The sequence below is a fragment of the Erigeron canadensis genome, chromosome 5, assembly GCF_010389155.1.
Source record: "Erigeron canadensis isolate Cc75 chromosome 5, C_canadensis_v1, whole genome shotgun sequence".
In the NCBI taxonomy this organism is placed as follows: Eukaryota; Viridiplantae; Streptophyta; class Magnoliopsida; order Asterales; family Asteraceae; genus Erigeron; species Erigeron canadensis.
Window position 1 is genome coordinate 12,070,270 of NC_057765.1, and position 14,429 is coordinate 12,084,698.

General features: G+C 35.6%; 1 protein-coding gene and 1 non-coding gene across 2 annotated transcripts; one reads left to right on the forward strand and one right to left on the reverse strand.

Annotated features, from left to right (window-relative positions):
* Nucleotides 1–5,769: 5,769 nt before the first annotated feature.
* On the reverse strand, nt 5,770–13,795 carry LOC122600516 (vacuole membrane protein KMS1-like). Its single transcript, XM_043773247.1, has 8 exons — nt 13,474–13,795; nt 11,890–12,101; nt 11,568–11,646; nt 9,580–9,879; nt 7,940–8,091; nt 7,640–7,756; nt 6,820–6,999; nt 5,770–6,237 (listed from the first exon to the last, which is right to left on the reverse strand). The coding sequence occupies exons 1-8, from the start codon at nt 13,484–13,486 to the stop codon at nt 6,058–6,060; spliced, it is 1,233 nt and encodes a 410-aa protein (XP_043629182.1). The 5' UTR covers nt 13,487–13,795; the 3' UTR covers nt 5,770–6,057.
* Nucleotides 11,243–11,316, forward strand: TRNAM-CAU. Its single transcript has one exon. It is a non-coding gene; the product is annotated as a tRNA-Met (tRNA).
* Nucleotides 13,796–14,429: the final 634 nt, after the last annotated feature.

A 14,429-nucleotide genomic window follows, 5' to 3' on the forward strand; every position in this document is an offset into this window, starting at 1 on the left:
ATGGTCATAAGTATTTTTTACTTTGTGTTGATCATTTTACTCGCTATATGTGGATTTTTCCATTGACACAAAAATCGGTTGTGTTTCCCATATTTAAACAATTTGTTGCCATGGTTGAACAACAGGTTAATACTAAACTTAAATCCGTTCAAACGGATTAGGGAGGTGAGTTCAGGAATCTCCCTATTTTTTTCTCTCTTCTCGGCATTATTCACTGTCGTTCTTGTCCCTATACTAATGAGCGGAAGGGCATCGTTGAGCCCCGTCATAGGCACGTCATTGAAACAGGTCTAACTTTACTTGCTCAATCGGGTGTGACTTTGCCTTTTAAGCAGCAGTCTATCTAATAAACCAAATTTCATCTCGTAATGTGTCTGGAAAATCCCCTTTTGAGTATATATTTCATCGTCCACCTAATTTTACCTTTTTAAAGGTTTTTGGATGTCAATGTTATCCAAACATTCGTCCGTATAGTCATCATAAGATGGAGTTTCGTTCTCTCCGTTGTATCTTTCTTGGGTACAGTCCCATTCATCATGGTTATCGGTGTCTTGACATGACTACCGATCGCCTTTATATTACGAACAATCTTTTCCTTTCTTACTAGTTCCTACTTCCCATCCCTCCCCTTTTGCGCCTTATCCATATGTCACCAGCTACCCTACACCTATTATCACTATACTTACTACATCTATACTTACTTCACCCATTAAACCTACACCTATTTCTGCTCGCCCGAATCTATCCACTCAAGATGATGTACCTAGCCGTAACCAAACACAAACCGCACCTGCTCAACCTGTCCCTTCACGTGCTGAAACACAAACTGCACCTATTCAGGTTATCCCTTCACATACTCAAACACAAATCGAGCCCACATCCCGACCACAAAGTGTCACCACACCATCACCGCATACCCATACCGTATTTAATCCTACAACCCGTACCAGACCTGCTAATCTTCGCCAAAACCCGAAACAACGGGTTCCATGTGATCCTACCGCTCATATCTCTCACACATCCACGGATATTGAACATGCTACCTTTGATATTGCTAAGTGCTAACAAATATACTGAGTGGCGTAGTGCTATGGTAGAAGATCATGCAGCTTTGATACGTAATGGTACGTGGACTCTTGTTCCTCCCGTGCCTAATGCAAATGTGGTTGATTGTAAATGGGTATACAAACTTAAAAAGGATCAAACAGGTGCTATTACACTTCACAAATCACGTCTAGTGGCAAAATGATTTAAACAACAACCGGTGGTGGATTATCATGAGACTTTTAGTCCATTATGAAATCAACTACTATTCGTACAGTTTTGTCTATTGTTGTGACACAACCCTGGACACTTAGACAATTAGATGTTCAAAATGCGTTTTTACATGGGGACCTGGCCGGGACAGTTTATTTGCGCCAACCAGAAGGATTTGTTGATACTCAAAGACCTGATCATGTTTGTTTACTTCATAAGTCCTTATATGGATTAAAGCAAGCTCCTCGTGTATGGTACACTCGGCTTACTCAGGTGTTACACTCTCTTGGGTTTATAGGATCTAAAACGGATCCTTCCCTTTTCGTTTATTGTTTAGGAGACACTCTCATGTAAATGTTAGTCTACGTCGATGACATCCTTCTTATAGGAAACAATCCACATGCCATTGATCAGGTAATTCACAGCTTGGGTCACACTTTTGCTATTCAAGATTTGGGCTCTCTATCCTATTTTTTGGGTGTTGAAGTTGTTAAAGGGAGGTCTGATATGGTTCTTTCACAGCGGAAATACATTTAGGAGTTACTTCATCGGACTGGTTTATCTCAGGCTAAACCAGTCACATCACCCATCACTACTGATCTAAAATTGGCTCTTGGCGACAGTCCTTTATTTGATAATCCGGTGCGTTATCGTCAACTTGTCGGTGCTCTACAGTATGTCACTCTTTCTCGTCCGGACATTACATTTGTTGTTAATAAAGTTTGTCAGTTTATGCATTCTCCTACTGAGAATCATTGGTCTGCTGTCAAACGGATACTTCACTATCTTCATTGTACGTCGAATTATGGCCTTTTGATCCAACAGGCTTCTGGTACAACACTTCATGCTTACACTGATGTTCATAATTCATCTCTGTATGCCTTCTCGGATGCAGATTGGGCTGGTTGTTTTGATGACTGTCGGTCCACCAGGGGATATGCTATACATCTTGGATCTAACTTTATCTCTTGGTTAGAAGCCCTTCTTCGAGAACTGAAGGTTCCTATGGCATCTGTTCTAGTTTTGTGGTGTGACAATTTTGGTGCCACATATTTATCTGCAAATCATGTATTCCATGCTCGCACAAAACATGTTGAGATTGATTTTCACTTTGTTAGAGAGAAAGTGGCGGATGGAAAACTCACTGTGCAATTCATTTCTACACATGATCATATTGCAGATATTTTCACCAAGCCATTTTCGTCACAACGATTTGCTGATTTACGGTCCAAGCTAAGAGTCGTTACCCGACCTTAGCTTGTGGGGAAATATTAGACTGATATTATAATGCTTAGAGATACAAGGTTACAAAGTGTAATTAGTATATATATATATATATATGATGTATCTTAATAATTAATATACAATAAGATACATACAATTCCCTTGTTTCGTTTATTATTGATGTGTGAGTTAAAGAAACATGTTTATAGCACTGGCAGGCGAACACTATCTAAAGTATTTTAATTGCAAAATTTAACAATTGTTAGTCAACACAAGGTATATATATCCTAGATTCTTTTTACCATACACTTGAAGATCATGAGTCGACGACGCAACTATAAGAATGTCATATGCTCAATTTAGTGAGATGATATAACAAACTCAATCAGCATAAGAAAATAACACTAATTTGGACCATTATTGGTATAATAGCTGAACATATAAGCTTGACAAGAAGTGATTTGTGATTCTCCAACAGTCAGGAATGAACCTTCACTATATATTTATCATGGAAAACAACACATAACTGTTCTACAAATGTTATTTCAGTCGTCGAACTTGAAGTATATATCTATACTGGCTGGTGCCAACAGTGTCATTGCCAGGGCTTCGACAAATTCGTCGACCGGGACACCAATGGCAGCAGGCTCGTCGACGGGCTAGTCCTCAATAACCATCCATGCACCGAAGGCCATCGACGGGTGGAGTGGAGCATGAGTGGGTCCGAGTGGCCGAGTGAAAAAAAAAACGTTTTTTTATTTTAAATCTGAATCCAACGGTTCTTTTTTTCTTTTTTACCTTCTTTATTTAAACAACCCTTTCACTTTCATTTTTCAAACAACACACATACATACAATCCTTTCATCTTTCAAATCTTTCAATTTCTTCACCTAAATCATGTCTCGAAACAATGAAAACCTTAACCAAAATCAAACCTCCGTCGATATGTGGCAACAAATTTTCGAGTACCCGGCACCGGCAATGTCATCAACCAATCAAAGCCAAATAAGCCAATTGACGGGCTCCTCCAACCCGCCACCCCCTATGGGTCCTCCCACAAGTTATTGCGTGAACCCATTTTCACAACCATTCTATACCACCATGAACTACAATCCAATTATGGGTTATAATTGGAACGAACAACAACGATTCGTGTTAGCTCAAGCTCAAATGGCTTTCGAAGTCGAAACGGTTATTCGTGCGCGGGGGGGGGGGGGGGGGGGAAGAAAGCGGCCCAGGAAACCGCTATAAAAAACGAATTGGGAGGATGACGATACAGAATTGTTGGCACGATATTGGGTGCAATATACGCAGGACGCGGTCGTGGGTAGGAATCAATCAGATGCCATGTTTTGGAATAAAATTGTGGAAACGTTCAACAAGAAAACGAGATACGGCGACCGTACGAAAAGTCAAATACATGGCAAATGAAACAAGATAATAAAGGGTGTTAAGGATTTTGGCGCGGCGTTGAAGAGAGTTAGTGAGCAGGCCCGACAAAGTGGAGCGGATGACATACAGGTGTCTAACGCGGCCATAGCGTTATACAAGAGAACGACAGGGGAGAAACATTGGCATTACCAGAGGTGCTATGACCTTCTTCATGACGTGGTCACCTTTTGGAACAACAACGCCTCACAAGTAGGCAACTGGCTCCGGCAGTAGATTTGACTGCCGATGATAAGCCTCGTGGTTCGACCCCGGCTGCAAATGAAACGGGTCCCTCATTTGAAGGGTTATTTGCTGACGACCCGATTAGGGCGTAAGCCGTAGGTTGTCTAGTTCGTCCGATGCAACATCTAACCGGTCATCGGGTTCGGAAGCGGCCCAAGCTATTAGTGCGTATGTTGGCATGCAACGGAAAGCTTTGGCATAGGCCCAGATTAGGGATGCGATGAAGTTTTTGGCAAAACTGATTCCAACGGGTCACTCGAGGTAAGACTTGATGGCTCACATGTCATATCAAAAATTCTTGCAGAAAATGTGGGGGAGCAAGTTTTATGCCGATGTCGAAGACGACGAAGAGGCCGACGAGAATGAGGACGTCGAGTAGTTTTATGTAGTTTTAATAATGTAGTTTAATTTTATCTAGTTTTAATTTATTTGTAATGTTTAAATTATGTAGTTTGTTTGAACATTAGTTGTAATGTGTTTTTTTTATTAATGTAATGGTTTTTTTTATAAATAAAATTAAGTTTGTGTTTTTTATTTTGATATATTAAATTATAAATAAAAATTGAAGAAGAAGTAGGGTTGGTAGTGAGTGAGGAAGAGGTGATTTAGAGATAAAAAAACTGATGTGGCAGTGAGGAAGGTGTCGACGGTTGGTAGAGGCTTTATTTGAAGTTCGTTCACATACGAACTTGAAGTATATATGTATTTATACTTATTAAAGAAAAGGTTCATGTGAGAATCATTAAAATGGAAGAAAAATGAGAAACTTTTAATTATAATTTGATATTCATATGTGAATGATATAAGTAAACAAATTCATTTACACATGAACGAATCAAGTTATATTTAATATTATTTATTTTCATATGTAAATAGTGATCACATGAACCTTACCATACTTATTTATATTATCAAGCAGATATGGTTTTATAAAGCAATTATGGTTTTTGTTTAATTTTTAAGTTTCAACAATTAAATTTCTAACTATTCATTAAAACCACATTACATGCATAACCTAAACTACTACCGTGTGCACCTGCCGCCGTCGTCACGCGCCACCACCACCCGTCACCTCCACCCCCACTTGTGTATCACTCGGGTACCGTTCTAGTAATTATTATGAATAAGCCATTCGACCTTGGCATCGATTATTATTTAATCATGTTCCACCAAAAATGGTGTGGGCGGTGTCCGCCAATAGAAACAAGACCATGTCCAATGGTGTATGAAACAAGGAGCTGCATAGTACTTCGATTAAATCAGGTTAGTATGGGGCAAAACAGTCGGGTAAGGCTCTCTGCAACCATTTTGATTTGGATTTTCCTTTCTTACAAAATAAGGAAGTGCATAGTAACTTTCAGGTATAAGTCAATATGGAAATCATTAATGAAAAGGACAATTCCGGAGTTTTGATGCATATAAGTTTCCATTATTGATCAATATGGAAATCATCTAAGATTAAGACAATTCTGGACTCCGGAGTTTGTATATGCATTAATACACTTTGGGTATGCTCAAGGATCCATGTGATTTAATCATATGTTGTGTACATACACTGATACACACATTGCAAGTAATCTAAGCAAAATTAATACAAACACACGCACACACTTATATTGTAACATTCAGAATTAATCTAGTCAAATGGCCAACGTAGAATATAATATGATAAAATTACGGGCTCAAAAAGACAACAATGGTTATATTTTGCACCAAAAACAGCAATCCCTCCAAACGTTACATAACAGAACTAGAGTATAAAAAATCTGCAACTGTTTCTATCAATGAGTTAATGTAAGCAGGGATTCTCTGTTTTGGATTTTACTTCAACTTCAATGGAAGGTGAAGGATGTCACTAAAATACCTATTCTCTAGGATGAATAAGAAGAAAACGTCAAACAACTAATGGCTATTTTCCTGTGACTCATCCAACTTCTTTTTCAAAATAGCCATTTCAGCTTCCTGCTGTTTCTTTAGGTACCTCTGTGCGGTCGAATTCACAATCTTGACGAAAAAGTTCAACAACATAAGCCATACAATGGAGTTCCAAACTGAAGCAAAAGATAGATCCCACGATTTTACCTGGGAAGATAAATTCACAAAACACAGTAAGATAAGTAGAAAAGAACTTCATATAATTGATAGATGGTCCAAGAATGTATAGATTTGATGCTTATGGTATAGGTATGCCTTTATGATGCTGATCATAGAACTTTTTGTGAACAACTCACCTTTTGTTCATAAAATAGTAGTGCTCAAAAGGCTACAAAACGATGTTGGGAGGAAGGGAAAGAGAAAGAGGGATTACGTTTTGAGCACCTCATAGGCTACTTTTTAGCCTGTTGGATCCATTTACCTGATCTGAACTGTTATAGTCTTAGCTAAAACCTTTATTGCCTAAATGGAATTATAACCCATATCATACAGTTTACTCACAAACGGATCCAAACCGTCCCTGCTATGTCTGTACTTTGAATATATTGATGGTTGTGTTAGGAATAAGTGCATCTGTGTTTACTGGCTAACAAAACTACTTGCGAGACTGAAAATAAGAAGGTTCAACACAAATTATATGTTTTCGAGATGTGTCATCAAGTTGAATGCCAGAATCTAGAGCTTTTTTTGAAACCAAAGAAGCAATAAACTAGGAGTTCTCCAATTTACCTTGACGTTTGATGTCACTGGCAGTGGGGCAGCCATGTACTTCTCCTTCATTGCGTGAAGTTTAGCTACAATGCTAGGCAGGGCAGAAGCCACGCCAGGGATGAAGCTAAGCATCCATATTAACTCATTTTCTATCCAGTCAAGGAGCTGATTGTTGCAGACTGAGATGATAAACACCGTCTACAATAGGTTTGTCAATTAGACATTGAAGCAAAATACTAAAGTTAGAAAACTAGCCACTTCTATACTTGTTATAAACTTATATTTAATACAGTCAAGATAATATAACTTTGAGACGTACAGTTTCCTGGCAATCAAACATCTTAACTCTTTTTGGATTGAGGTCATAATGATTAGTTATTAATAATTTTCAGCTATAAGGGTTTTACAAACCAGCGACAAGATAGCCAACTATTTAGTGATGAGGTTTTAGGTAAAATTAAACAAGTATTAAAGTAAAACAAATGTAAAACAATATGTTTTTCATCAGTGAAAATCACTGTGCATCAATTGTTTCGTGAATCTTCGTGCATCAATTTAACCATGATCTAAGGGTCAAGATCTTGTCTTATTTGTTTTACTTTAATACTTGTTTTACAATACCCAACCCCTTAGTGATGATATAACAATAATAATTTTACCCTTCTCTTTAACTATCTTAAACTTTTTTTACTTAAACATCAGAATCAGTACCTACTTTTTTACACAACAAAGTCAACTTTGGGAATATCTTCTATTAATTCCTCCAGACAACAGATTTTGTCAAATACTCAAAAGATCTGACTTTTACATCTACAAGCTTTATAGAAGGGGAATATACCTGAATGTGAGTTTTGACTATTGCCTTCCCAATAAGGGTTGCAAGAAAAAACTCCCAAAATGGAATCCCAAATTGCCCACACATAATGCCAGCAAGATCAAATAGAGGATTTGGCACCTACAAATTGCCTCAGTTAATTATAGGATTTCATCTTAACTCTTAAGTATATTAACTGTTCATAAATAAAATAAAAGATAGTTAACGAAAACATGAACCACCGTCCATCGTTTGACAACACAAACCGATATCTATCAATAAAATTAACAAAGCTTGAAAACAGATAGAAGTATGAAAACTAACCGAAGCAAGCACCAGGATAGTAAAAAAGTTCAAATACTGAGCATGCGACAAGAGCCAACGCTTCATATGATTCAAGTTTGAAGCAACTCCATTCTCTGATGAGGATTCATCCAGTTCTTCTGCAGCGTCTATTTTGTCACCTGATATACTTGCTGCAAAAAAGATTTACCTTATGAGACATATAACCAAAGAATAATTGTCACTTTTGAAACAATGTAGAAGTAAAAAACACTCATTTAAGTATTTAACCACTTAGTTACCGTAGTTTAAATTCTTTTTCATCCGAATTTCTAGTTGTTCGTACTATGAGAAAAGATTGGCATACTTTAAACAAATTTTTGTTTTCAGTTAATAACAAATAATGAGAAAAACTATCCTTATAGTTATACAACAATAGAACATATGAATTGTCATCTGTTAAATACTTTGTTATTTTACTTGTTTGAATTGCCAAACACTTGGTTATCTGACTATGCCTTCAAACAACAGAAGCACATCCAAAACAACCCCACAGCGTATTTTAATATCGGCTTAATGCCTGATTATTTGAGTAGGTAAAATCATGTAATCAGTTTTGTAAGGAAAATCCAAGACACCCCATAGATGCAAATATAAGCACAAGTAATACAAAGGATTGACGGTGGATGTAGCATAATAATAATAATAATAACAATAACAATAACAATAACAATAATAATAAAGATAGCAAGAAAAAATAGCCAGGTTGAATAACTTGCAGAAATTGTCAGCTTAGTGATGAACGGCTTGCAAAGGTCTATCAATAACCGCTGACAACCTAACTATATCTCCATAATCACCTATTTGTTCATGGCTATCTCACGAAATATAGTTTTCTCAACTTTCATATATATAGAATCATGAATCATCCATATTCATCTATCATGTTGAACTCTTAAGATACCATCTCAACTACCGGCCTACTATCGCTTCATATAAAAGAAAATACATTTCATTTAATCAGGTTGTTTTTTGGTAAATACTTGAATGTTTTGGTCTAACACTCTAACATATATCAACCATAAGTAGAAATAATCATGACAAAAAATCTAAATCAGCTAAAGTGAGAAGTTCAAGATAGGCCAACTGCAGAGAGTTTTGTTGTGTACATGCCATATATAAATATACAAATAGATGTTGCAAAAAGTGCCTTTCTAGCCATTAACAGTTTTTCCCATAAATGATGTATTGTATAAACGTCCAGAAAATTAATCAATATTGTTCCTGCGAACGCATAACTATAATAACAAAAATAGCTTCAATATAGCAAAGGGCACTCAAAATGCATTGCTAAGATGACAACACTAGCTTCACAACGCATAACTAAGATGACAGTAAAACTACTATGTAGCTTGTTATTCTCAACCACACTTTTTCATGTTTTCAAGTCACTTGTTTTTTTTTTTTTTTTGGGATTTAGAATAACTGAAAACATAGAAAGCCTAATATGAGTAATTAAAAGCAAGACTGCAAGAGAAAGCAACTAACAACGAAGGGACCATGGATTCAACTATAATATATTGAGGATATCAAATGCAGTAATGCACACACACACACACAAGAAATTAAGAGGAAGTAGTGATAGTAATCTAGTAAAATACCAAAAGACAATGAAGACATACCTGCTCTCGAAATAAAATAAGGAGGAAGCTCTCCTAGTGCAGTTCCAAGGCCCCAGAGAATAGCTTCTACTTGTACTTGAGGCAATATGCTAGTAAGCGGAACCTGATTACCACTTGGGGTCGCAAACAATGAGGGCCCAAACTCTGAACAATCCTTCTTAAGCCATGAAGGGCTTCTGTTCAATTGTATTGTATCATAAAAAGCACTTTTAATATCCACTCGACCACACTGCATTGCTTTTAACGTGAAGAATGCAATATGGGGACCCAGATATAGGACAAAAGTGTGCAGCCCAGATCCTGATCGAACAGATAAATGAAATAAGAAAGCATCAGTTTCTATGTTTAAATAAATATTAATATAATACAAGGTCACCAAATCAGGTTTCCGCTTGTATGTCTAACACACATCGTACCATATATGTATCATGTATATATATGGTCCTCAATAGAACATATGTATATATGTATGTGCGTGTATAGTGTATACAACTATACATGCACAAATTGATAGTTGTGTTAGTGTTTATAACACACAAACTGACAAACATATGATGAAAGATGAGCAGAAGAAGTAAGTCATGGGGAAAAAAGTATTGCTGCCAATGATGACTTTATTTCCTTCAACTGATTAAAAATGTCTGTAAACTTTATAAGTTTATAGGTAAACTTTATAAGTTTATAGGTAATGTTTCACAGTTTAATGAATCTTCCACTTATTTAATGGGCTGGTTAAGAGATTATTTATGGTTAAACTCTTCACAACTTATTAATGGATATAATCCTTTTGGTGTGAATAGTTTTATTAGTCTGGGTTTTTATTTGGACATCTTGTTTGGGCTACTGGATTTATGTTTTTAATTTCCTGGCGAGGTTATTGGCAGGAATTGATTGAAACTTTAGCATGGGCTCATGAATGCACACCTTTGGCTAATTTGATTCGTTGGAGAGATAAACCGGTGGCACTTTCCATTGTACAAGCAAGATTGGTTGGATTAGCCCACTTTTCTGTAGGTTATATATTTACTTATGCAGCTTTCTTGATTGCCTCTACATCAGGTAAATTTGGTTAATTTTTTTTATTGAATGTTTTGTATCCGCGATAATCTCAAATCTTTCGATGAAGAAGAGATCCACCTTCTTATCTTCTATTTCTACATCTAGGATCCGACTTGTATCATGGATACTAATAGGAACTTAACGAGTATGGCAAAAAAAATTTTGATTCAGAGGGAAAAGAAGAGGCAAAAATTGGAACAGAAATATCATTTGATTCGTCGATCCTCAAAAAAAAGAAATCAGCAAAGTTCGAGCGTTGAGTGACAAATGGGAAATTTATGGAAAGTTACAATCCCCACCGCGGAATAGTGCACCTACATGCCTTCATCGACGTTTTTCAACAGGAAGGCCAAGAGCTAACTATCCAGACTTTGGACTATCCGGATACATACTTCGTGAAATGGTTCATGCCTGTTAGTTGCCAGGGGCGACAAGATCGAGTTGGTAAGGATTAAAATATATCTTTATTTCATTTCTATGATCGATGATCGTAGACGGCCTCTTTACCATTCTGTATAAATAGGCTATTCTATTTGTACAGATATGGTAGAGGGGTGCACATTCACTCCTTGCTTGTCTATTAGTTTTCAGTTCTTCTCTTCGGCGCAGGGTAGAGCAGTTTGGTAGCTCGCAAGGCTCATAACCTTGAGGTCACGGGTTCAAATCCTGTCTCCGCAATACTTTTTGTCATAAAATTGTATGTTTTACTCTGGTAACTAGTAATTAGTTAACCCTTTTTCTTTTGGGGTAGAAGGCAAAGAGGGGAAGGGTAGACTCACAACACTATGACGGTTGATGTGGAAGCATTTAAAAGTCCATGGATATATAATTCCACATAAATTTTTTGGGCGTGTGTGTGTGTCAAGCTTATAATTCCACATAGTTATGATGTGAGTTTAAAAAGAAATTAGACATGAAGTAGAGCTCACCAAGACCAATAGAAGATGCAACTCCAAGTGCCACCCACCACAATCCAAACCTTGCATATTCAAGAAGCTCTTCAACATGCTACAAGAACAGATAAATCACATATTCGTCAATAGCAGTGCCAAACAAATAAATCATCACAAGAAAATATAATTATGATTTACAGCCTAAACTAATATGTATTATCAGCTGCAGAATTTTGATGATCTTATCAATAGTTTGGTCCCTGAATAACTAGAAGGATTCTGGATAGAATGGATCAGTCGGTAAAAAGAATTCAAAAAGTAAGGAATTCCAAATTTAGACTGATATACAAAGAGGTACCTTTCCATATGGACCATCTGCAGAAAGAAACAAGACTGCCCCTGCAACAGTGACACTAAGCAAAATCATAAGCCAAACACCATGTGTCAAAATGTAGACTAATGATCTCCTTAAATATTGAGCAACAGCCACAATAAAAAGCTTCAATGTTTTGAAAGGTTGCGATGTTAATGTCAAATTCTCGATCTCCTGTTTATGCTTTTCACGCAGTCCTACAAACAAGAAAGAAATATTAGCCCATGAAAACAACCATCAACCATTATAAATACACCACCAATTTCGATAAATGTGACTGGATAAAAGAGATCTTGCATAATTCATAGGGGAATAATAATTATAGATGCTATCTTGATACTGTAAAATGATTATAGCCGTTCTCATATATTTAAAGGTTCTTTTTTGGTTAACCTAGGTATCCGCCCCGCTTTGTGAGCCGATGAGCTCAGGGCAACCACGCGGTTTGCAGGTAACCCAGAGTCATCACAAGTATCACCGTGTTTATTTTTTTTACAAGTTGGTATCAAACAAAATCCATAACAATGTACCAGGTGAACCTCACAAATCACTATTAAATTCCAAGCAACAAACATATAAATGACATAGAAACTATGTTACGACAGTCTCGCAAATGAACCTTGTGGTTATACTTTAACCATTAATTACATGTAGCCAAAAAAGAACAAAAACTGCCAAGCCAAAGACGACAAATTGTTTCACAATGACAGAACAAACCTAATTAGATTTATCTAGGATGTATACGGTAACTACAAAAAGTCCCAGATAGTTTGATATTATTCCCATTGTCATATACTCATATTGGCTTCACTTAGATATGAGTAACTGAGTAACATGAACTTATTTCAAATCTTTATTGCATATAATCTAATCTACATTGTTTTGATTCCCTTAAATAAACAGGTAAAACTTTCTTACCACGATATAAGAAACACTCGAGCAAGGTCAAAAACAGACAACAGGAATGCCAACAAGACGACAAGAACCATTTTGTCACAAAATCTATCGATATAATACCTCGATCACACGACGTTTAACACGTGCCATGTCTCCATTAATAACTCTCTATCCACAAGAAGCAAACAAAACCGCATTGCATTATTAACATGATTGTGTCACTTATATAGTAACAACCTCCCCTTCTTCTAATCAGATATACAACTTTCATTCTTTCCTAATTTAGTAGTAATTACCTACAATATCCGTTTTCCTCTAGAGACGATTTTGAATCCAAACCAAACCTTCTCAACACAACAAGAAGCTACTAAAACACAAGATTCATGACAACATCTTTCACAATTAATCATCACTTGCCAACTACTAAATTACAAATTTGGTCAACTAATCAAATCCTTTAGGGAATCAGCTCGAAACAAGAACCCAAATCAAATAACTAATATATAACAACAATTAATTAATACCTAAATACCTACAAGTCATCCAAATTACATAATCACATAAAAGTAGTAATAAATCAGTATATATAGACTTAAAGTTAAATTGAATCTATACATACATACATAAATAATATATATATATACATATATGTGATTATGTGGTATTGATTACCTGAGATCGCCATAAGAAAAGCTCGAGAATAAAAACAAGTGAAGATCCCAACTTCCTTTGATTAATTAGCTCGCAAATTCATATACTAAAACATCCTTCTCTAACTTTATCCAATTTATTTATTTAATTAATTAAAAAACAGAAAGTGGGTCTCCTGAAAAACTGGAAAAGATCAAAAACACAAAACAAAAGAAAACAGATCTTTGTGTTTTGTGTTCGTATAAACAGATTTCAGTGACTGATTGTCCGCCGTCTCTCTGTGTGTGTTCTCCTTTTATTATTAATTTATTTATTGGTGGGTTGGGTGTTTATGACAGATTATTTATCAGAAACTCATAAATATGGTCTTTGTAGTGTTTTACAATTCGGATTTTTCTTTTTTTAAGAAAAGAAAAAAATGCTTGCTTCAATAATAAAACAAAAGTTTTGCATTGATATTGGTGCTTATCCTGTCTGTTTTTCCAAACCATCTTTATTCCAATACTTAAATTATAATATTAAGATATATAAATCTTGTGTGAAATAAAAACTGTATGACAAATCATAACTTAATAATTATGAAAGTTAAAAAAGAAACATATGAAAATTAATTTTATATAAATATTAATTACAGTTTACTTATTTTTTTTTAACTTTAGTTAAATAAAATGAGAAACAAAAATCGTATGACTAATATCACAACTTAATCAATACGAAAGATAAAGAAGAAACATATGAAAATTAACTCTATATAAATATTAATTCCAGTTTACTCCTTTATTTTTAACTTTAGTTAAATAAAAAGGAAAACAAAAAGTGTAGAGTATATAATTGGAAAAATACATACCAATTGATTTTGTTCAGGTTGTTCTACTCCGAAACAGTCTATGTATTAGATGATGGTCAACATATGTTGGCTTAAAATTGTCAAGATGAACTAATGTGGTTTTTTTTTTTTTTTTGAATAATAAGCCATA

What these genes read in the sequence shown, in the direction of transcription:
- LOC122600516 (XM_043773247.1), bottom strand. An exon ending in TGCATCTTCTATTGGTCTTG is followed by an intron (nt 9,880 to 11,567) that starts GTGAGCTCTACT and finishes CTGTTCGATCAG; the next exon opens with GATCTGGGCTGCACACTTTT. An exon ending in TAGTCAAAACTCACATTCAG is followed by an intron (nt 7,000 to 7,639) that starts GTATATTCCCCT and finishes AACCTATTGTAG; the next exon opens with ACGGTGTTTATCATCTCAGT.